This window comes from Ursus arctos, unplaced genomic scaffold (assembly GCF_023065955.2).
Source record: "Ursus arctos isolate Adak ecotype North America unplaced genomic scaffold, UrsArc2.0 scaffold_7, whole genome shotgun sequence".
Lineage (NCBI taxonomy): Eukaryota > Metazoa > Chordata > Mammalia > Carnivora > Ursidae > Ursus > Ursus arctos.
In genome coordinates, this window is record NW_026623089.1 from 54,045,366 (window position 1) to 54,069,887 (window position 24,522).

Genomic DNA, 24,522 nt, shown 5'->3' on the forward strand with positions numbered 1-24,522 from the left:
GACATCCTCAGGGGAAGTCAGGCTCCACCCCATCTTCACTTATTGTGTGACCTCGAACAAATTCTTAACCTCTCTGAGCCTTCATTTTCTGATCTGCAAGAGGAGACTGATAATAATGCCCTCCCTCAGAGGTGGTTCTCAGGATTAGCTAGAGAACATGCTCCATCGGTGTTGGCTGCTCTTGTCTTCGGAGAAGACTTCAGGGCCAGTCCCAGCCTTCTCCAGGGTCTGGCTCTGCGTGTGGCCTCTGCCTGGACCCACGCTGGTTGCTCCAGGGGTGTTGGTGGCCACAGTGCCGGCATCATTCTGGCTGCTGTGTCTATTCCCCTTTGTCCCATTACGTTAGCCATGAGTCATTTATTAAATTAAAATAATGTAATATCTCAGATGTCGACTGTGTGTCATTTGGTGGTATTCTGCGTGGGATTTATTTACTTTTGATTTTAATGAAATAAGTGTTTGTGGATTGGCCTGCTTGCCAGGAAGACACCGGGACTGTTTCGGTAAGGGAGGCCGGGAAGGGGGAGATGCCAGGGGTCCTCTTCCTCCCTCAGCCAGCCACGGAGCTGCAGCTCAGGCTTGTGATGAATTCTCACCGGAAACACCGTCTTCGCATTCCCACGGCTGCCCCTGCCACCCCGAGTGCCGCTGTGTGCAACCCTCTGCACCGAGCTCCTCGAGGACATTTTATTTCACGCTCAGAACAACCCCATTAGTTAGTTGGATCATCTTGTTCTCATTTTTTTTTAATTGAGGACTAACTCATATCCGTAAAATTCTCCATTTTCAAGTGCAGCATCCCGTGGTTTGTACCATATCCACAGGGCTGAGTAGCCATCATCACGATCCAGTTAAGGACATTTTCACCACCTGCAAAAGAAAGCCTGTCCCGTTAAGCGGTCGTTGCCTATTTTTCCCATCTCCCCCAGCCCCCGCAGTCTCCTTTCTAGGATCTGCACATTCTAGACATTTTGTATAGTATGTGGCCTTTTGTGACTGGCTGCTTTCCCTCGGCAGACTGTTTCCGAGGTTCCTCCACGTGGTATCAGTGCTCCCTGCCTTTCCGTGGCCCCGTGGTGCATCACTGTATGAAGAGTGCACATCTTGTGTGTCCGTTCCTCCACAGACAGACATTTGAGCGATTTCTATTTTCTGGCTATTGCAAATAGCGCTGCTATGAATGTGTGCCTACAGGTGTTTGCATGAATTCTTGTTCTCATATTATTGAAGGGGAAACTGAGGCTGGGGTTAAGTCACTTGCCTCAGATCGTGTCTCAGAAAAGCCCTGGCACAAGGAAAGCCTCGGTTTGGATCCTGAAGAAGAATGAACTCTCAGGCCCCGCCACCGCCACCTCTTCCTTTTTAGGTCTCTGGCTCTCGTGTGGCTAGGACGTGTTCTGACCATTGGGTGTGATGGCCACCGGCCGGGGGACCAGAGAAGTTCAGCTGTGTTCTCTGAGGCAGAAACCCTACAGTCATGTCGTTTCCCCAGAGAGGCTAGGACTGCTGCAGTAGTCAGGGAGGAAGCACCTCTGAGATCCAGACTCCCATGTGTACGGCCTCTGTCACGGGCTGTCAGCCAGGCTCTGATGGGATTTTAGCCCTGGTCCCCTCGTTCCCGTCAAGACAATCTCCATTGACCCCAGCGTTCTTAGCACTTGAGGGAAAACGTTCCCTTGGGTAGCTGGATGTTAAGGATGTCACTTTCTTTAAATTGAGGATATCAGTAAGAAGTAGTGAGTGCTTGTTATAAAAATGTCACAAAATACAGAGATCTATAAAGCAGGAAGTGAAAGAAACAACTCTCCCAAACCCACAGCCACCCTCAAGTTAAATGGTCTCCCCGCATTCCCAGAAGACACCATGCCGATTTCTCCCTTCTCCTGAGGTGCCTTTTTACTCTTCGCTGACTACCAGCCAGGACCCATTATAAATGCTCTTGTGGTGGAACTTTCTGGACTTCTGTGGCCAGCAGTGAGCTCCTCCTGTGACCTTTTCTCTCCAGGCTGCATGACACAGGGAAAGACTAGGAAATGCTGCTCTAGAGAGCTGGAGGTAAACACCAGCAAAATCCCTGAAAAGACCTGGAACTAGTTGTTTGTTTGGAGGGGGACTTGTGAAGAGAGAGTAGTGCCAGGCCTCCTTTTTGTCTTAAACCTTCTAGAGCCAGTTAGCTCAGTAAACACTGTGCACAAGTAACTCTGTTAAAATCCTGGCGCATTGTGCGCGGCGGTGCGTTGGGGCCAGTCCTCGAAGACTGGTGCGTTTGCTTGCTCTTGGCGTCCCGCACCTCCCAGCTTTGGAAACCAGGTGGCATTTCAGAGATTGGCAGCCGAGTCCCGGACACCCAGCTCTCTATGGGCTTGCGCCTTGTTCCAGGGTGCCAGCCCCCACCCCTAGCTCCTGAGCAAATCTGGAGGTGCTGGAATTTGGTCTTCTGGAAGGGGTGCAGGCACCAGTCTAAGTTTTCATCTTCACGTTCCAGAAAAATCTCTTTTCTCCCCATCAGCGTCCTGAATGGGAGCCCCATGCTGCACAAGGCCTCTGTTCTGAAGCCCTCACACAATCTCACGTCTTATTCTGTTAAACTGAGCTCTGTCAGGGTTGGGGAGCTGAGTTTGAGTCGCAGCTCTTCTGTTTACGCACTGTGCCTCAGTTTCCACAATGATAAAATGGGGACGAACGTAATAATACCTATCTCATGGGTAGTTAAATTAGACAAAGTGTGTCAGGTGCTTAGAAAAGTCTCGGGCAAAGGGGCACCTGGGTGGCACAGCGGTTAAGCGTCTGCCTTCGGCTCAGGACGTGATCCCGGCGTTCCGGGATCGAGCCCCACATCAGGCTCCTCCACTATGAGCCTGCTTCTTCCTCTCCCATTCCCCCTGCTTGTGTTCCCTCTCTCGCTGGCTGTCTCTATCTCTGTCAAATAAATAAATAAAATCTTTAAAAAAAAAAAAAAAAGAAAAGAAAAGTCTCGGGCACGGGTACATAGGTACATATGGTACATAGGAAGTACATATAAGCGTAAGCTATTATTGTATTACTTTTTGTTTCTAGGACTGCCTTCTGACCACCGTAAGAAGAGTGAGCATAGTTAGGGTAGACTAATGCAGTGTGATGGAAAGACCTTGGGCTTCGGAGTTGGGTTACTCTGGGTTCTAATCCCAGCTCTATACTCATGGGCATGGGTCACCGACTTTAGCAAGCCTCTGATCTCCCCACGACAGTACACATTCTAGCATTTTCTAAGGTGGACAGCTCAGAAACATTTGACTGCAGCTTGTAGCCTCTCCTCTTTGATGGGAGCATGGGCCAAGGAGCCTTTGTTTAGTAAAATCATGGCGTCACAGAATGTCCAGCGTGGTTGAGACACCCCAAATCCCATGGTTCCAAACCTCATTTTACAGAAGAAGAGACAAGGCCCTTGGGGAAGGGTTTCCCTGAGACCCCATGGCTGGTAGCAGAGTGGCCCGATGAGAGCGGGGGCCTGCTGAGCCTAGCCCACCACGGCGTCCACACCAAGGGTCACCTTTGCCTCTTTCAGAGCCAGAACCACGAACCAGGCCAGAGAGATTGGAAGACAGTGGCTCTGTTTTGGAATAACCTGGTCTGAGGGGAAGCAGGAGGTGTGCAGGGCAAACCTAAATGCCGTCCACGGGCCCGGACCAGCCAGCCCTCAGTAAACGGGAGTTACCGCCATTACTGCCATCAGTACTGTCGTTAGTCAGGGCCAAGTAGCCACAGCTGGTGGGAGGCCTGGTCCCCCTGTGCCAGTGACTCTTGAACACGAGTGTGCCTCAGAGGTGGAGGGCTTGTTAAAGCACGGATGGCTGGGACCCGCTCCCAGAGCTTCTGATTCTGCAGGGCTGGGCCGGGGCCTGAGAATGTGCATTTCTAACAAGTCCTGGGGTGATGCTGATGCTGTAGGTCCAGGGTTCCCACTCTGAGAACCACTATGTTGGCCTGGCCCTTGCCACTGAGCGTGGTTCTGGGACCTGCCTGGTAGAAAAGCAGCATCTCACGCCCCACCCCAGACGTGCGGCATCAGAAGCCTCGCCTTAGCAGGATCCCATGTCGTCGGTGTGCATATTGTGGTTCGAGAAGCAACAGTATAGTGCAGAGTTCCCCACTGTGGCTGCAGAGTAGAAGCACCAGGAGACCTTTGGAACCCCCTGATTGCCAAGCCCCAGCTCCCACGAATTAAGTCAGTTTCTGAGAGTGAGACTGGGACATCCAGAGGCTGTGATTCCAGCGTGGCCAAGTCCGAGAAGCACCAGCTAGAAGCCACAGCGGCAGCCGGGAGGGGCCTCAGGGACCACAACGTCCAACCCTGGCATTTGACTGAGATGCAGACCAAAGGGGTCGGAGCCACAGCGACCTGCCTGAGGTCCCGCGGCCGGGGGGTGACACATCCAGGCTCCTGAGGCCAGATAATTCTTTCACCAGCTCTTCCAATTCCGAGTCCCCTCAGTATAGCTCCGTGGTAGCTGCTGTTCATCTACCAGGGTCCCCGGGAGTCCGTCGCACCTTGGAAGATGGGTCTGCTCGTTGGAAACAGCCTCCTGTTGCATTCCAGAGCAGCCTTCCATGCTGCGTGAGCGTGGTGCGTTCTAGGCAGGCAGTGTGCATGTGGTTAGGGGCACGCGCGAAGGCCAGCTCTGCCACGTACTAACCAAGGCCCGTGGCCCCGTGCCTCAGATCCTTTCCCCAGCAACGGGGACGGTGATAACAGTGCCCATCCATGGAGCTGTGGCGAGGATTAAGGGTTAGTGTGACAATGCTGAGATCAATGACCGGCACACGGGGAGTACTTTATAAATGTTTATTATTTCAGTCACTGGGTGACCTTGGATAGGTCATGTGACCTTGAACAGTCCAGGTCCTTTCACTTCTCTGGGACTCCGTTTCCTCCTTTGCAGAGGACTGACCTCACAGGGTGGTTGTGAGGAGGAGGTGAAATCATGAGTCCGAAGCCCCAAGCACAGTTTCCGGCACACAGCCTGCATCCACGAATGGTGGCTGTGGCCGTGTGTCATGGACTGAAAGCCTGAACTAGAGTTAAGTTCTGGCTGGGGCGGGCTCTGAGTTGGGCCGGTCCTGACTCTCCAGAGTGAGCATCTAAAACCATGGGGATTGAAGGTTTCTGGAGTATTTTTGTCTGGAGAAAAGCTTAGAAGATCCCTCATCCTCACCGATGTAAAAGGTTGCCATGCCAGGGCAGATACACTATGTGTGCTCCAAGAGGCCAGAGTAGCAGTTATAATGTAGTTCATGAAAGAACTCTCTAATAGTTAAAATCATTCTATAGAAAGGAGGGTGAGCTCCCTGTCACTGGAGGTATTCAAGAACTTTATGCCCTCTGGTGGAGACATTAAGAGAATTCCAGGTCTGAGATTGGAGGCTACATTACTTTGTGTTCCCCAAGTTTGCTTATTGCTAAGAATCACCTGGGAATATTTATGAAAAACACAGATTTCCGGGTGGTCATTGCAGACACACTGAAGCAGAATTTCAAGGGTGGGGGCCTAGGATTCACCTCTCCGCATGATTCTTACTGGGAAGTTTGGAAAACATGGGTTAAATGAGTCTCCTAACTCTGAGATTCTGTGAAAAAAAGATTATGTAGAAAAAAAGACATTGTGGGCGGGCTCAGGTCACACTTCCGCAGTCTTGGGAAGCTTGCTTCTTGGCCGAGCCTCGGAGCCCATGTGCACGCCAGCTTGAGTCCCCGACACTTTCTCCTTTGGGCCTGTAACTGGGTCGTCAGGGGCTCTGCCACCCTCTCGGCTTCCCCCTACAGGGCCCTGTCACCAGGCCCAGCTCTCAGCAGGGAGGGAGCCAGGGGCACAATTCCGTGTTTCTGAGAAATGACACGAGTTTGACCCAGTCCTCCTGACTCCCTGCAGTCTGTTTTGTTTACTTCTCACATTTTGCTTGTTTTGCCCTGGTTCTGCCCACTGGTGACTTTTCATTAGGCATTCATTAGGATTAACAAGATAACCTTTAATGAAAGACCTGTGCATTGTGAATAAAAGCCGCTTCATTAACACAAAGCACTATCATAATTAGAGGTTTAGGGAGATGCAGTTTGGCCTTCTCGCAATAATAATTATAATTATGAGAATAATCTTGCTTTGTGTTTACTACAGTGCCTTCCCGCAAGCTTCTCTGTTCTCTGCTACAGCTCAGATATCAGCGGTGGGGGGAGGGCACTGGAGAGTCATGCTTGAATCCAGCTGCTGTCCAGATGCTGGTGCTGTCTCCTGTTGTTAGTGCCCCTGAGTCCCACTTGGGGTCTGTGGGCCTGCATGCACCACCCGGTCGCATGCAATGTTCCCGTGCCAGAGTCTTCCTCTCTGAGGACTCGATGAGTGAGAGTGGGGCTCGAGGAAATTATAGGACATGGTAAGGCTCAAAGGTGGTATCCCGGAGCAATGAAAGTCCTCTGGGCCTTTGCTTGTGCCTTGGCCCACATCTAGGTTGCCTTCCCTCTCCTCTGACTCTTATAATCTCTCATCCATCAGCATCTAGCCTGAATCAAGGGTGACCAAGTCTCTGGAATTGCCCGGGACTGAGGAGCGGTCCCCCAGGATGCAGGACTTCCAGTGCCAAAATTGGGAACGTTCTGAGCAAACTAGGACAAGTTGGTCGCCCTACTGGAATCTTTGCATTCAGATTCTTTGTCCTTCATCATCTTTCCAAAATGCCCTTGGACAATTTGCCTATCAACATGGGCCTCACTTTCCACCTCTGAGGATAACTCATCATTGTTATGGGAATTTAATGAGTTAATATATGAAAAGTGCCTATTACTGTGCCTGGCACATAGTGAATACTCAGTGATGTTAGCTATGTTTGTTTTGTTGAGTTGAGTGAGATCTTCGAGATCCCCTGGCCTCCATGTGGCTCATGAATCCTGTGGGTGGTGACTCCTTGGTCACACCCCCTGATGGGGTACTCACTTCCTCACATGGGAGCCTTTCCTTTATGGCTGGTGAACTATTCCATGTACTGTCAACTGTTCCATAAAGAATGGGACCCTCTTCTTGATGACATCCCATGGCTGCTTGAGGATGACTCACCTGTCTCCAGTCTGGGTCTTCTCTTCCCTGGGCGGGGTACCCCCTCCGTTAGTGAGACCTGGTCCCTAGCCATATCCTAGCTGTGTCCTCTGGAAGGAGGACTGCCTGCTCCCTTAAGCCCCGGGACCCAGCATTGAACTTGGCTCCGCTTAGGAGGTGTTTCTCTACTGCATACAGGTGTAGTGGGTGTAAACGGTGCCCGTCCTCTGAATTAGATCTGAGAAGAATTTCCTGGGGCCTCGTCCCCAGAATCACTAGAAAGGTTTATACTAGAAAGGATTTTTTAGCCAAGGCCCTGGTTTCCCTTTGAGATGCTCTGCATAGACTCCCCTTTCTCTGGCTCAGCCCAGAGACAGGTACATAGGTACTTCTTAACTCAAGGGGGCAGAATAGTGGAATGGTTACAACCCATGGCTTCCCGAACAGCTTAACCATCTCAATCTTACTTCCCTACTTTTAGCTGTATGACCTTGAGCAAGTCACTCCATTGCAGTTCCCGCATGCGTACAGAGAGGATAGTTCTTACAACCTAGCACATGTGAAATAGTAAGTGGTACTATTTATGGTTATTATTATCCCCATCCCCCAAGGAACGAACATGAGATCTATGCTCCTTGTGCACAGGTGGAGAGAAGACTGGGCAGGGTTGAGATCTGTTCCCGCATATCTGGGTACCTGGATCTCCATATTCTTGTCCCGGGGACCATGGAGAACTGTTCCTGAGATCATGGACCTGTCCTCACAGCAGGGATTGGAGTCCCCATGCAGTGTTAGTGGCTGGCGATGTGGCCTGCACGGGGCGCATTTGCATCACGTCCCAGCAAGAGCCCTTTGCCGTCGGTGCCATCCAGACTGTTCTGGGCGGGAGCTTTGTGCTCTACCCCTGCCACATGCATGCCAGCCTCTGGGAGGTGGTTCTGGGGTCAAAGAGTGGCTGGAACAGATGGCATTCCTAAGTACGAAAAAAAAATCCTAGGGTAGTCACTGGGCACAGTGGGGAACAGTGCCTGGCACACAGTAGGGCTATTATGGAGAATAAACAAGGGCAGCAGGGGTGAATACATTCCAGGCCCTCAGCACCTTCAGATGGGGGCCATGTGCTTCTGCGACGTAGGTCGGTTGGCCAGATAAGGCTGCAGAGGCCTGTGTTGCTTGAGTTGGAGACTGACAAAAAGGGAGAGTGTATGGTTGGGATGGTGCGTGGGTGGGCCGGTGGCGGGAAGGAGGTTGTGGGCTGGGCGTTTCTGGGCTGATGTACTCTGGGAAGACAGCTGTTTTGGGACCCTTGGAAATAACTTGAATGGCCTTATGGCTTTATGTCTCTTCTGTCTCCATTGTGAGCACTTTCTCTCCCCACTGTGGGGAGTGGGGGTGCGTGGCACAATTGATTCTTGGTGCCTGAGTCCTGAAAGTTCCATCTCCTAGCTTTGGCTCCACTCTCCTACAGAGAGTTTCTTTCTTTTATGGGTCTTTCTTGTTTCTCTTTTGATGAGGAACTGGCTGCTCTCCATTTGTACTTGAATTTGCCAGGTTATTTTTTCCAATAAAAGCGGTTTTTATGATAATTCAACTTTTCTATTTCAAAAGTAAAGTGTCACTATATATGCTCGAGAAATATTTTTATTTAAATATGTAATGGTACTTTGCCTATTTTCTATAAAATAAACATTGGGACTGTAAGTAGTAATAAATTGCTCCAATCCTTTGTAGTAACTATTCAACACTGTGGTTATTTTCTGCTTTCCCAGGCGTATGTACTTTTTACCTCGTTTTACATGTATTACAGAGTGCGTATAATTTTTTTATTCTGCTTTTAAAAATGCTATAACTTGAATCATTAAACAAGAAAAACAATGGACAAACATAGGTCGACGATACTGTTTAAGAAGGTCTACCTGCATTGGAGGGGGTGTGCAGAAATGCCAGAACGCCAAATAGAACAACGTCAAGAGATGTGAACAGGTTTTGCCACAAGGGAAATAAAAATGGTTAATTACCCATGAATGATAGTCCGTCTCATTACTGAAAGACTTGCTGATTAAAAGCAAGGGATGCCATTTCCCCTGATCATATTAGCAAAGATTTTTTTTTTTAATGATTCTCTTACTTATTGGACAGAATATATGCTAATTGGCATAAATACTCTGGAAGGCAGTTTGGCAATACTTCAAGAGCCATATGTTTCTTTGTTGACTAATTATATTTTTCTGCTTGCGAACATCTTATGTTCTTTTCTCATCTCTCTCTGGTGGTCTTAATTTTTTTAACTGAATTATATTGAGAATTTTAAATAATAAAAGTAACTTTTTAAAAAAGATTTTATTTATTTATTTTTTTACAAGGGACAGCATGAGCAGGAAGGGCAGAGGGAGAGGGAGAGAGTCTCTCAAGCAGACTCCACGCTGAGTGTGGAGCTTGGCGTGGGGCTTGATCTCACGACCCTGAGATCACAACCTGAGCCAAAACCAGGAGTTGGACGCTCATCCAACCGAGCCACCCAGGCGCCCCAAAGATAAATCACTCTTAAAAGACATTGAGGAAGACATAAAAAGATGGAAAGATATTCCATGCTCATGGATCGGAAGAATTAACATAGTTAAAATGTCCATGCTACCCAGAGCAATCTACACTTTCAATGCTATCCCGATCAAAATACCGAGAACGTTTTTCAAAGAACTGGAACAAATAGTCCTTAAATTTGTATGGAACCAGAAAAGACCCCGAATCTCCAAGGAACTGTTGAAAAGGAAAAACAAAGCTGGGGGCATCACAATGCCGGATTTCGAGCTGTACTACAAAGCTGTGATCACAAAGACAGCATGGTACTGGCACAAAAACAGACACATAGACCAATGGAACAGAATAGAGAGCCCAGAAATGGACCCTCAGCTCTTTGGGCAACTAATATTTGATAAAGCAGGAAAAAACATCCAGTGGGAAAAAGACAGTCTCTTCAATAAATGGTGCTGGGAAAATTGGACAGCTACATGCAAAAGAATGAAACTTGACCACTATCTCACACCATACACAAAAATAAACTCCAAATGGATGAAAGACCTCGATGTGAGACAGGAATCCATCAGAATTCTAGAGGAGAACATAGGCAGCAACCTCTACGACATCGGCCAAAGCAACCTTTTTCATGATACATCCCCAGAGGCAAGAGAAACAAAAGATAAAATGAATTTATGGGACTTCATCAAGATTAAAAGTTTCTGCACAGCCAAGGAAACAGTCAGAAAAACCAAGAGGCAGCCCACGGAATGGGAGAAGATATTTGCAAATGACACTACAGATAAAGGACTGGTATCCAAGATCTACAAAGAACTTCTCAAACTCAATACACGAGAAACAAATAAACAAATCAAAAAATGGGCAGAAGATATGAACAGACACTTTTCCAATGAAGACATACAAATGGCTAACAGACACATGAAAAAATGTTCAAAATCATTAGCCATCAAGGAAATTCAAATCAAAACCACACTGAGATACCACCTTACGCCAGTTAGAATGGCAAAAATAGACAAGGCAAGAAACAACAATTGTTGGAGAGGATGTGGAGAAAGGGGATCCCTCCTACATTGTTGGTGGGAATGCAAGTTGGTACAGCCACTCTGGAAAACAGTGTGGAGGTCCCTTAAAAAGTTAAAAATTGAGCTACCCTATTATCCAGCCATTGCACTACTGGGTATTTACCCCAAAGATACAGACGTAGTGAAGAGAAGGGCCATATGCACCCCAATGTTCATAGCAGCAATGTCCACAATAGCTAAATCGTGGAAGGAGCCGAGATGCCCTTCAACAGATGACTGGATTAAGAAGTTGTGGTCCATATATACAATGGAATATTACTCAGCAATCAGAAAGAACGAGTTCTCAACATTTGCTACAACATGGACGGCACTGGAGGAGATAATGCTTAGTGAAATAAGTCAAGCAGAGAAAGACAACTATCATATGATTTCTCTCATCTATGGAACATAAGAACTAGAATCATCAGTAGGGGAAGAAAGGGATAAAGAAAGGGGGGGTAATCAGAAGGGGGAATGAAACATGAGAGACTATGGACTATGAGAAACAAACTGAGGGCTACAGAGGGGAGGGGGGGGGGGAATGGGATAGACCGGTGATGGGTAGTAAGGAGGGCACATATTGCATGGTGCACTGGGTGTTATACACAACTAATGAATCATCGAGCCTTGCATCGAAAACCGGGGATGTACTGTATGGTGACTAACATAATATAATAAAAAATCATTATTAAAAAAAAAAAAGGAAAAAAAATAAAGTTTATTTATTTAAGTAATCTCTACACCCAACGCAGGCTCGAACTCACGACCCCACAATCAAGAGTAGCGTGCTCCAGCGACTGAGCCAGCCGGGCACCCCTAAGGATAACTCTTTATCCTGTTTGTAGATCCTTTCACAGTCTGTTGCCTTATTTTTTTTTTAACATCCAGATGTTCCGCATGGTTTATACAGTAGGTTTATTGATCTGTCCTTTGTGATTCTGTTACTGCTCCTGGGTTTAGAAAGTCGTCTTCACTGAAGAGTTTGTACAAATATTAAATTCTGTTGACTTCTGATTTTTTTTGGTTTGATTTCAAAAATATCTCAAGTGTAATTCTCTCTAGAATTTACTTTGATTTTTTTTTTTTTTTTTAGAGAGGGATGTGGGAGAGGGCAGAGGGAGAGGAGAGAGAATCTTAAGCAGGCTCCAAGCCCAGCATGGAGCCCGATGTGGGGCTTGATCTCACAACCCTGAGAGCATGACCTGAGCTGAAATCAAGAGTCTGACACTTAACCGACTGAGCCACCCAGGTGCCCCAAGTTTACTTCGATTCTTAGGTTAATTGAGAGTCTCTTTTGTTTTCCCAGAACTGTTAATTGGCTATTCTGATATTAGTTATTAATTCTTCCTTTCCCCGATTTATGTGTGAGGCCTCCTTTAGCATTTATTACATTATGACATGTTATTTATGGACTACATTTTTCAGACCGTTTTGTTTCTATAATCTATTTTTCCTGTTGCCCTCTGTTTTAATTATCGTAGGCTTAGAATATTGGTTACCCCCCTGCCTTCTCCTCTTTTAGGGAGCCTTGCTTATTCCCCTACCTGAAATTTAAAACCGTTTCAAAAAATGGTTTTGAAGTTTAAAGTGAAAAAAAGAATTTTCTGGATTTTCAGTAGGAATTACATTAAACAATCTATGAACTGATCTCTGAAAAAAGTCACTATCATTTCGGTATTTTGACTTGTCATTAACGAGCATGTTCTGTATCTTCACATACAATTTATTTTTTTAGCATTTCTTAATTTTTAAAATTTATTTAAATTCTATTTAGTTAACATAGAGTGTATTATTAGTTTTAGCGGTAGAATTCAGTGATTCATCAGTTGCATATAACACCCGGTGCTCATTCCATCAGGTGCCCTCCTTAATGTCCGTCACCCGGTTACCCCATCTCCCCAACCGCACCTCCCTTCCAGCAACCCTGTTGGTTCCTTATGATTAAGAGTCTCATAGTTTGTCTCCCTCTCTGTTTTCATCTTATTTCATTTTTCCTTCCCTTCCCCTATGTTCCTCTGTTTTGTTTCTTAAATTCCTCCTAGGAGTGAAATCACATGGTACTTGTCTTTCCTGACTGATTCGGCTTAGCATCATCCCCTCTAGTTCAAAAGCCTTCTTTGTGGGCTTTTCTCCTTAATATTGGTCAGATACATCTTCCATGCTGATCATCTCTGTATATTTCATATTATTATTGCTGTTTGAAGTAGGATCTTTAAAGATTATGTTTTATTGCTGCCATATGGGAATATTACTGAAGTTTACATAGGTATTTTAATTAGCCACTTGGCTGAGACCTTTTTAATTTGTGTAGTTTGTCAGGTGACTACTTTGGTTTTTCAAGGTTACGCAGTCATTTCATATGCACATGATTATCATTCTGTCTGTTTCCAGTGTTTGTGTTTCCTGTGTCTTTGGCCAGAACTTCCAAGATCATATTCAACGATACTGGTGATGGAAGGCATCCTTATTTTGCGCTTTGCTTTCAAGGGACAGCTTCTGACATTTTCCTTGATGTTGCTTCTAGCTTGAATGAGATCTGTCGCTTTTACCCAAAGGGGCCGTTATGATTTACAACCACAACAAAGATTCCTTTCTAGCCCGAATCCATTGCACATCTGGCACAAAGCACTAGGAGACTTAATTGTTTGGAAATGTTTGCTCTTTCTAGAATCCCCAGCCTGCCCCAAACTTTGAGCCTACAGAGCTGGTCCATTTCCAGCCCTTCTTGTCCCTCTACCAAAAGCCTGACTTCTGGGGATTCGTTCCTCACTGGCAGGACCTTGCACCCTCTTCTGCCAACCCTACTGGCTGCCATTGGACAGTGGCAGGGCTGGAGTCACCTAGCACAGCCCTGGACCAGGGGAAGCTGTAAAGACACTTCTTTTTTTTCCCTTCTAAGATTTATTTATTTATTTGAGAGAGAGAGAGAGAAAGTGCATGTGTGCATGAGCGGGGGGAGGGGCAAAGGCAGAGGGAGAGAGAGAATCTCAAGCTGACTCCCCACTGAACTCAGAGCCCCATTCAGGGCCCCACCCCACAACCCTGAAACCATGACCTGAGCCAAAATCAAGAGCCAGATGCTTAACTGACCGAGTACCCAGGCACCCCAAGACACTTTTTAATAGGATGCCCTATAGAAGACATCTGTGGATCCTCCGTTGTCTGGACTTCTGCCCTTGCCCCGTCTGTCCCCTTTCTTTTCTCAGACCAGCTCCGTGAGGTCGCCAGCACCCCTGCTTTGCCCTCCCAGCCTCCTGGAGCACTGCTGGCCCTAGGCTCTGGAGGTCTTCCCAGTCCGGTGGGAAAGCAGACACAAAACGAGGTTAACATAGTATAGGATGAGGAGGTCTCATTCGTACTCTAGGAGACTCCGAGATTAGAGCAGCTAACTGCCTAGAGCAGTCAGAGAAGGCTTTTAGAGGAGGTGACATTTGAGCTGGTCTTAGAGCAAGAGTAAAAATTCTATGAGGCAGATGAGGGAGAAGGGCTTCAATTATGATTATTTCAATAGACTTTGCATCACTGTTGCTGTTCAGAATGGGATCTGTAAAAACTATGTATCATCATTGGCCTGTAGGAATAGTCATTGAATTTTGCATATTTATTTTGGAGCAGTCTTCAATGGCTTAGGGGCCCAGGAGAGTCTGGCCTCTTTGGGGGAAAGACAAGAGTTTGCAGAGAGATGGGACAGTGCTGTCTGAGTTGGTTAGTGCTCATGGGGTTCAGGGGTTGGAGGAGGGTGACCCTCAGTAATGGGGATGATCCAGGAAGATTTCCGAAGAGGTGGGATGGGAGCTGGTCTTGAACCATAGAGAGGATTTGGGTAGAGTGAGAAGGGGAGGGTAAAGTGGAGAAGGCGGAGAGAAAGAGCACCCCCACTGTGCACCGGCCAGGCACTTTGTTAGCACATGTAGTACTTCTCGTATTTAATTTTCCTGACAGCTCTGCTTAGTAGATAGCAGTAGTTCCCCTGTTCTGCAGATGAGGAAACTGAGGCTCGGGGACTTTCGGTGACTTAGCGCAGCTGGGGAGCCTGATTTCTGAGCTGCCATGCCTTCAGCGCATCCCTGCTGTCGTTCGTACAGAAGCAATTGCTTTCTCGAGAAAGAGTTCACATATCCTACAATTCACCCGCTTCAAGTGGACAGTTCAGCGATTTTCGTAGCTTGCCGAGTTGTGCAACCATCATCACAATCCAGTTTTGGAGCCTCCACCCCCGAGCTGCCAGCCCCCAGGTCCCCCCGGCCCTAGGCAACCACTACCCTACCTTCTGTGTTTAGGCGTTTGCCTGCTCTGGACGTTTCACGTAAATGGCCTCATAAAGTACGTGATTGTTTGTGACCGGCTGCTGCCACTGAGCATCCTGTTTTCAAAGTTTATCCGCACTTGTGTTGGTACTTTCCTTCTCTTTATGGCCGATGTTCTTTTTGATGGATAATACCACATTTTGCTTATCCACTCAGTCTGCGGGTGGACGGGTGGGTTGTTTGCACGTTGGGGCTGTTGTGAGTAATGCAGCAGTGAAGGCCCCGTGTGATGTGTTTTCAGTTCTCTCCAGTGTACCCCCACCAGTGGAATTGCTGGGTCATGGGGTAACGCCGGGCTTACGCATTTGGGAAACGGCCAGACTGTGCTCCACGGCGGCCTCCGGGCTGCTTCTGGTGCAGGCTGGCCTTCAGAGTGACAGGGCTGGGAAGCAGGGCAGACCACAAAGTCTGTGTGAACCGCCTATTTTCAAAGGCGACTGTTACAAAGCCGTGTTCAGACGGCGCTCCCCGTGGAGTCGTTGATTGCAGAGGGCGGACTTGGCAGGGGCTCGAGGACGCTGCCGTGAATGCCCGGCGTCCTGAGCGGGCACAGTGCTCCTGCTGCCCTTGAGCTCCTAGGCCGTGCTCCCAGACAAGGTGCTGCGCCAAACCCACGGGTTCAGGGTGCGAGAGAGGGACGGGTGTGACCCATGATGATGAAGGCTCTCGGAAGAGGGAGGGCAGGCTTTCGAGCCTGGCACAGGGAAGACGGGTGAGAGAGAAAGGTGGTGGGGAGCAGAGGCGGGTCAGGGAGCATGCGGCGTGGGGGCAGTCCCCGAGCAGCTGTGGCTAACTCTGCTCTGTGTCTGTTCTCTGGCTGCAGACCTGGCCGAGTGCAAGCTGGTTTCCTTCCCCATTGGCATCTACAAGGTCCTGCGGAATGTCACCGACCAGATCCATGTCATCACGCTGGCCAACAACGAGCTCAAGTCCCTCACCAGCAAGTTTATGACCACGTTCTGTCAGCTCCGAGGTACGACCCGCTCAGCCCAGGCCGGGAGGGCATGGACAGCCCTTGGCCTTCAGGCGCCAGCCCTGTGTGGACAGTGTCCACAGGGGCCAGAGTCCGGTCAGCTAGACTCAGGAAATCATTCCCAGGGGAGGCCACAAGGCTGGACCTGTGTCCTCCCTGCAGCCTGGAGGTCTCTACGTGTCACTCCTCCCTCTACCTGGTTGTGAATCAGATCAACTGATGGTCAGGGGTGTGGGTCCAGGAGTCATTGTCTTGTTCAGAACAGACCGGCGGAATGTGCGGGGTCCCGAGGCCCACAAGTAGTTATTTCTCAGTAGGCTTGAACAAGCCCCCTGCCTACCCTGCCCCCCTAGCCCTGGTTTCCCACTCTGCTAGCTCGGGTCGGGAGTGACAGACGCTAGGGAGGTTGGAGTTTCCTGTGCTGGGCACACAGGAAGTGGACCAGGGTGTTTGGCAGGGCGATGGGCAGGCGGCCAGCAGGTGGACACTGTGGATTCTCTTGAAACGGCTCCTCCGGCTGGGCAAGCAGGAGGGGGTGGCCACTGCAGCGCCCGCTCCCCTCTCCATAGAGCAGCCCCTCTGCCCTTCTGCGAGAGTCCCCTGCCGCTCAGTGAGCCATGGATGGGAGAATTGGGGAGGACACAGGGGCCGTAGGAGAGGCGATTCCTGCCTTCTGGAATTCGTTCTGGTAGAGGCATGAAATGGATCTTAGGGCCTGTTTAGAGAAACCAGTAAGTCAAATGCTGATGTGCAGGAGGGACGTGCGCAAGCATACCTCACATGGCCGATTTTAGGCGAGGGCATCGGGCAGAGCTCTGAGGGGAAAGGGTGGCATGAATTGGCAAACGCAGCCCAGGGACCAGAAGCAGCTTTGTAACGTTCAGGAGCAAGCTAGGGCCTGGAAAGGCCGCCAGCTAGCCACAAGCATGCAGGCCAAGGAGGGATCGGTCTGTGTAGTGGTTTCTGAGTGACACTCACGGGGCTCACTGCATTGGTGCCTAAACCACTGGGGGGTGGGGGATCCTAGGGCAACACTTGGCTCCCCAGAGGCACCGTGGGCACTTCTAACCAGGCTAACTTTTCCTGTCCGTCCTTTTCTGGTGGCTGCTTCTCTGCACGGATGAGATGTGCCCTCACAGCCAGCAGGCCCCATGGACCGCAGCACTCAGCTCTGGCGGAAATTAGAATCATCTGGGGCACTTTTCTACAAACGTAGTTGCCTCTATCGCAAGACCAGTTGAGTCAGAATGTCTGAGTATGGGCCTGGGCCCTGTGAACATTTTTTTTTTTAAGATTTTATTGATTTATTTGACAGAGACAGCCAGCGAGAGAGGGAACACAAGCAGGGAACACAAGCAGAGTGGGAGAGGAAGAAGCAGGCTTCCAGCGGAGGAGCCTGATGTGGGGCTCCATCCCGGAACGCCGGGATCACGCCCTGAGCTGAAGGCAGACACTTAATGACTGCGCCACCCAGGCGCCCCCCTGTGAACATTTTTTAAAACCTATTCCCAGTCATTCTGAGGTTGAGGCCATGGCTCAGGTGTTATGCACGCTATTACCTAAGAGACTAGCGTGTGAGTGGTGAGCGTGCTGAGACTGGTGGGGATAGTGGCAAACTAAAACGTGCCCTGCTCAGCTCCAGCCAGATATGTCACGAGGATGTTCTTTTTTATTCGACAGAAGCTAGAGAGAGGGGTTTAATGTGGATTGTATCAATTTTTGTATAATCTGGAAGGCGATAAAACTTTTGCATGGTAGATTTAGCCCCTGGGCCATCAGTTGGAAGACTCCCCCATCATCTATTAGAGCTGTCTCTGCCATGTCCTCTCGTGGATGGAGAAGGAAGGTCAGGGAGAGGAGGCTTGTCAGACGTCCCAGAGCAGCACACCCACATCGTCCACCACGCAGGCCAGGGCTGCCTTTCCAGGCCACCTGCAGTAGCCCACGGGTCCCCTAGAGATGTTTGCTTCCCAGAAGAGGGTGGAAAGACCGAAAATGCATGGCGGGGTTGGCAGGGCCCTCCAGGAAGAGCGGTCAGCACACTGCCTTTGGGTAAGCCGAGACAGTTCCTTTGTGCTCTCCTTCATTCAGCTTCCCCATCAGCACCTGCCATATTCCAGACGTGTCTGGAGGCTGGAGAACGGAGACCTGTAGACCAGGTCTGTCCCTCAAGGAGCCCAGGGTCACTGAACAGACTTGTCCACAGCACCAAGTCCTGGGATGCTGGCGTGGACGGCATGCTGAGATCGTTGGGAAGAGCACTTCATGCTCCCTGCGAGTGGCGTGGGTATCGGGTGGGCATGGAAAGCAAGGGCTTTCAAAGGACTTGACATTTGGCAGGGCTTTGGGGGACGAATAAGTAGGCCTTCTCCAGGGGGCACGGTGACACATGCCAGAGAAACACACCTAGAGCCCCATGCAATTGTGCCTTTGCTGCAGAAATGTGTTTATCATAATACCCTTCCGGTCAGAAGTCCATTGAAGGATGTAGTTTGCACTCCCAGTGTGCTGCTGGCAGCTCCTGACTCCCCCACGCTCCCCCATCACAAAAGGAAAGCTGTGTGTGTGCAGTCATTGGACCTCACAGAGATGGCGTCGCAGCGGCCGGCAGCCGATGGAGGGCTGATGACCAGGGACAGGGAGGGGCTGGAGCTGAGAGCCGCCCTTGGCTCCCGGAGCCGTGGCTCTGCGCCCCAGCCTGGATTTGTGGTTTCTCTTTCAAATCGAAAAACCCTCTCCTTTTATGTGTGAAGGGGAGGCTTGAATAAGGTTTCGCTGGCTTGCCGGCTTCCTCTGCTTGGTTCTTGACAGAGGAGACAGACGGCCTCGTGCTGGGGAAAAGGCCATCTGCCTCCTCCCACCTGCCACATTGTCTCCGGTGGGCGCCCTGGGGCCTGGCTTCTGTGGGGCTTATGGCCCCCTCGGAGCTGGGTCATCTTTAAATGATTCCATTGCCCTTGATGCCCTTCACCCATGTTATAGAAGAAGAAAGCAAGACCCGAGAAAGCCCACGGCACCAATGGAATCCGTGCATAGGGCCAGCGCGCCCTGTGGAGCACATCTCATTGTCTGACTCCGGCTCTTCTGTTCCCTTCTTCTCCTGGGTCCCCATCTCCCCACTTCCTCCTGATACAAGTCATTCAGCTCTTCTTATGGACTGTGTCCAGGGCCTGCACACCTGTGGAAATCCACAAAAGCCACCCAGATGAGAAGCAGAGGCTGTTTATTGAGAACCGGCTCTAGCGGAGGGGAGCCAGCAGCTGTCACCGGCATCTGGCAGAGACTCAAAGGCAGGCAGAGGAGGGGATAAAGGGAAGGCCGTGCCCCGCTGGGGGGTGGGAAGCTGGAGGCAGGCCAGCTCGCAGCAGGCATCCTGCGTGATTGCTGAGGTTGCATTTTGGCTTTCTCCAGTTGACCCAAAGTTGGAAGTTGAAACAAAAATTAGGGAGACTGTCCGTTGGTAATCAAGTCCTGGCCACCTGGGGCCGATTGTTACGGGAGTCATATTTGGCTTCCTGGACCATCAGGAGAGACTGCCATCTGAGTCCCTGCAAGTGTGACCGAGAGCACACTGGCGTCCTGGGCCAGCTCCCAGAGCGGATGGGTTGGTTCCCCCGGCAGGGTGCTGTGGGTTGTGGGTCATTGCTGGTTTTGTTTGCGGCCTGGCCATCGTCTGCGCGTCTGTTCAGCTGCTCACAGCCTGCCTTTCAGCTCAGTGCGGCAGTTCCTCAGGAGCACCTGTTGGGGCCTGGCTGTGGGCACGGACAGGTGAGTTATAACCCGGGGGTCCGAACTCACAGGGCACTTAGCCCTCGAAGCTTCTCATGGAGGGTTTGACACGTGTCATCTCAGTTAACCCTCTTAGCACCAGCCGTTTGGGATGGATAGGACAACAAAGACTAGACGCGGTCCTTGAGGAGTCCCCGGGAGAGACGGGGGTAGAAGCAGACAGCCACCTTAACACCTGAGGGGTGACACAGCAGACATTTACGGGAAGTCTGGTGGGCGGCCTGGGGAGGCAGAAGTCAGGTCTGCTTTGCACACGTGTGCTAGTTCGCTAGGGCTGCCAGAATGAAGTACTGCAGCCATGGGGGCTTCACCAACAGACCTTTACTGCCCACGGCCCTGGAGGCGGGCGTCAGACGTCGAGGGGTCGGCAGGTTTGGTTTCTTCAGGTGCCTCTCTTCTCTTATAGGCGGCTGCTTTCTCGCTGTGTCTTCGTGTGGCCGTCCCACGCACGTCTGTTCCTGGGGTCTCTGCATGTCCTCTCTTTTCTTCTCAGCACACCAGTCAGATGGGATTAGGGCCCCCCTAACAGCCTCATTTGAACTCGAACACCCCTTGAAAGACCTCACCTCCAAACAGAGCCACACTATGAGGCATGGGGGGGTGGGGGGGTAAGACTTCAACATAGGAATTGAGGGGGGGACCCATTCATCCCAAAATATGGAGGAGTCAGAAACCTCCAGAGGAAATGGTTCGGAGGGGTCACTGGACAGAAGGAAAGGGGGAATTCCCACGGCATCGTTCAGGAAGATGGGAGGTGTGTTTGGGAAATGGACTAAAATAAAAATGGTACAAGACTGAACATAACGGAGCAGAGGGATACGGTGTGGCGTCAGCAACTGTCCTGAGAGAGTGAGCGGGCCTCAGGGAGTCCGTCAGGAAGGAGCTGGGGCAAGTGACCTGGAGGCAGTGGGATTAGGGGTGGGGGGTGTCTCCCTCCCCTTCCTGCTTTGCCCCGGCCCGCTGGCTTACTTCTCTCTAGCTGAGGGCACTGAGTGGCTGCAGGGGGAGAGAAGAGGGAGCCCAGAACTGTGCCGGAATGCAGGGCAGACACTGCAGCCTTGCAGTGGTCTGTTGGACGCTGATGTCTCGGTTTCAGTCTGGGATCAGGCTGTGCTGGGCGCACAGCTTCTGTTCCCTCCGCACAGCTCACCCCCGGAACTGCAGGGTCTGGGAGAGTGTGTCTCACCTGAGTCATTCACAGTTGCTGACAATTGAGAGCTCCTGCCTGATCCAGACGTGGTGATGAGATTGTGGCCTTTTGCATCAGCTTTTGCCTTCAGTCCTCAAGGATGTCTGTCCCCTGGGGTTACATGGCCGAGCTCAGGGGGGCGAAGACCAAGCTGTTTGTCACCCCTGTGTGCACACTTATGGGCAGTGGGCCAGCCCTCCATAGTAGAGAATTAAAGGAATCCCAAGTACTATGGGCTTTAGTATCCTGAGGGTACTGAAAGGTGATCCTAGAGGTAGGGTCACCAAGGCCGGCATTTTAAGTCTGTCAGTCTTTCCTGTGAGGTCGGAAGCCCTGATGTCACCGTGGGCCCGGGACCCACCACGGTGAGGAGCAGCTCACCGTGTGGTCAGGCTGAACCAGGACCCACAAGATGAGAGGCTGGGCTGTGATGCTCAAAGCCCAGGCGCCCCGTTCTGGGCATGCTGTCTTCTGTTTCCTCTGATCCTACTCTCGCCCTCTGGCTGTGGTTGGATGCGGCCACTGGGGGGGGGCCCCAGCAGACCGGGGGGAGAGAGAGCAGAAGCTCAGCGAATATACTGCCTGGGCCACCTCCCTGTGAGGTCCACCTCATCCAGAAGTCACATCCCTCGAGGCAGCCTCCGCACGACTCTCTCACCCCTGCGACAGCACCCTGCTCCGAACCCAGCGTTCCTGCACAATCCCTCGAAGTTCCCCTACTGCTGCCTGTACCTCTGTAACCAGCTCGTTGCAGATAAAGCCTCTGTGGGGATCCAAACTTGAGGGCGCCGTCTGTTTCTGGTTGGGCCCCGACTGATGCCCTTTGCCACTTATTAGCTCTGTCAGCTTGGGCAGGCTGTTGAACGGCCTCGGTTTCCCCGTTGGTGTTGTGGAATACTCACGGCAAAGGCTCTCCCTCATAGGGCCCCTGGGAAGATTGACTGAGCTCATCCCTGCACAGCCCTGGGGGTCACTGCAACCCCAGCACTCGCCAAGCAGGACCTGGCCCGTAGCGGTAGGTGTTCAAAACCACGCGCTGAGTGGGTGAATGAGCGACTTCCCACCACCCGGTCGGCGGAATAATGACCCCCCACAGATGTCCACGTCCTACTTGCAGCCTGTGACTATGTTACCTTACGTGGCCAAAGAGGCTTTGCAGATGTGAGTAAGCCGAGGACCTGGGCGTGGAGAGAGATCTGGGTTAGGTGGGAGGGCGCGGAAGTTCTCCTAGGGGCCTTCGCAAGGAGGCAGGCATGCCAGAGAAGGAGATGTGATGGTAGAAGCAGAGACTGGAGGGGTACAGACACAAGCCTCTAGAAGCCAGTAAGCTCAAGGCACAGATTCTCCCCTAGAAGCTGAGACCGTACATAGCTCTGCAGCATGGTTTTCGTCCTCTGAGACCGATCGTGGCCTCCTGAGCTCCAGAACTGTGAGATGATAAGTGTGTGCTGTTTTAAGCTAACCAGTTTATAGTCCTTTGTTACGGCAGAGTGGCGGGCGGGGGGCTCCTGCCTCCGTATCCCCACTCTGCTTGCTTTGCTTTTCCTGTTCTCCCACTCGACCTCACTGTGGAGCCAGCACTGTGCCCCAAAGCTGAAACCTTCTCCAAAGAACCACCATGCCCTCCTCTCTGCTGCGTTATTTCCCTCGGAGCCTCCCAGCGTTTGATCCCTCGTGTGGCACACAGGCTAAACGTAGGTGGAGCTCAGAACTCCTCTCTGCGTGTCTTGTTCAGACCCCCAGTGGGGCCGAGCTGGAGACCCGCTTTCCTCTCCAGTGCAGCCCAGAGCTGGGAGACCTGCTTTCCTCTCCAGTGCAGCCTGGAGCTGTTCTTAGAACATCTAGGCAAGCATGCGTTGCTCCGGGAGGATCCTTGGCAACAGAAGAGCTGTGTCTTTGCCCTATTACTGCATGTCAAAGCACCCTAAGATTAATTGGTTTTAAACAACAATGAGCTGTTCTCTCCAGCTCTGTGGGTTGCCTGGTCTCTGCTGGGCAGTTCTGCTTGATGTCGTGTAGACTGTGGTCACCTGTCTGGGAGGGACGTCCCTCAGCCTCCAGGGCCTCACTCCCTGTGGGCTCAGATCTGCTTCGACTGCCTCACGGCACAGTGGGTGGACTCCCAGAGGAAGGAAGTAGGTAGTGCCCAGCTTGATGTTCCAGAAGGTCACTTCTGCTGCGTTCCATTGGTCGGAGTGGTGTCGGGGCCAGCCCAGGTTCAAGAGGTGGGAACTCGGCTCCACCTCTTGATGGGAGTTGCTGCAAAGTCTCAGTCCAAAAGGCCTGAAGGACCAGAGATCTTGCTGGGCCATCTATGGATGGCTTTCTGGTTGTTTTTTTTTTTTTTTTAAGATTTTATTTATTTATTTGACAGAGAGAGAGGCAGCGAGAGAGGGAACAAAAGCAGGGGGAGTGGGAGAGGGAGAAGCAGGCTTCCCACTGAGCAGGGAGCCTGATGCGGGACTCGATCCCAGAACCCTGGGATCACGCCCTGGGCCGAAAGCAGATGCTTAACGACTGAGCCACCCAGGTGCCCCTGTGGTTGCCTTTCTGAATTTCTTACCCGTATCTCCAACAAATGGCACTTCTGTCATTCTTTATTTGCCAGCTGTTTATGGCCGTTCTTTGCCAGCCACTGTGCTAGGAACTGGGAGGAACTGGTTTACCACTGGGGTCTGAAAACCTGGCCCTGGCATTTCCCAGCTGTGCGACCTTGGGCAAGTGATTGAACCACTCTGAGCGTTCACTTTCTCATCCTAAAATGGGCATAATAATAATAATACTCCACAGGAAGTATATAAATCTCATATGCTGTTAATTTGTTAACTTCATTTATAAATCCTTATAAGCCAAACCGTGTCCTTTTTTCTGCAAAGTGACAGGAATAAATCAGTTCCCTATAGAGGGGACTCAGAGGCAGCCCGGAGAGGTACTCCTGCCACATGAGCAGGAGAACATGTCTCTCCTGCATGTCGCCAGCCCCTGGAAACCAGCAGGCCCAGGACTCGTGTGCACACCCGGGGCCCTGGGATGTTGTTTGCAACTGGGCATCATCTCAAACCTGCAGGGCTCAAGGGAACATTTCTCGCCCCCCGTGTGACGTGGGGCTTCGCAGTTCCCCTTCATTTCCCTGTTCCAAGCTCTCTTTTGCTCCTGGCTCTGAGATTTAGAAGTGCCCATCCCCCTGCCCTTCTTCCCCACTTCCCATTCATTTCTCTAGTTGTTATATGACTCTAAGGCTTCACTTGAGGTTCCGGTTATATGTTTTGAATGGGCAACCGATGCACACAGTACAATATTCCAAGGGTCAGAGAGGGAAATAGGGGAGAGTAAATCTCCCTCTGACTCCCGTCTCCAGATATCCATTTCCTCCACCCACAGGCAACTACTTACCAATTCTAGAGATACTCCATGCCAGTGTGGACGTGAATGTATTTAATGTTGGTCGCATTTACAGTGTATTGCCACAGGCAGTCACTGGGAGAAGCACCTTGCAAGTAAGAAGTCACTTCAGTCTTGACAGGCCTGCAAGGTCAGTGTTATCATGGCTTTGTTTCCGATGAGGAACCTGAGGCGGGGAAGGGATCAGTAACTTGCCCAAGGCCAC

At 50.7% G+C, this 24,522-nt stretch overlaps 1 protein-coding gene across 7 annotated transcripts in view; it reads left to right on the top strand.

Annotated features, from left to right (window-relative positions):
• The window catches only part of LRRC20 (leucine rich repeat containing 20), a 112,973-nt gene that overhangs the window by 50,820 nt on the left and 37,631 nt on the right, over positions 1–24,522 (top strand). For all 7 annotated transcript variants that reach the window (XM_026504381.4, XM_057308879.1, XM_057308880.1 and 4 more), the window contains one exon: positions 15,788–15,937. In XM_026504381.4, coding sequence (XP_026360166.1) covers positions 15,788–15,937 — 150 coding nt within the window. The remainder of the gene's footprint in view (positions 1–15,787; positions 15,938–24,522) is intronic.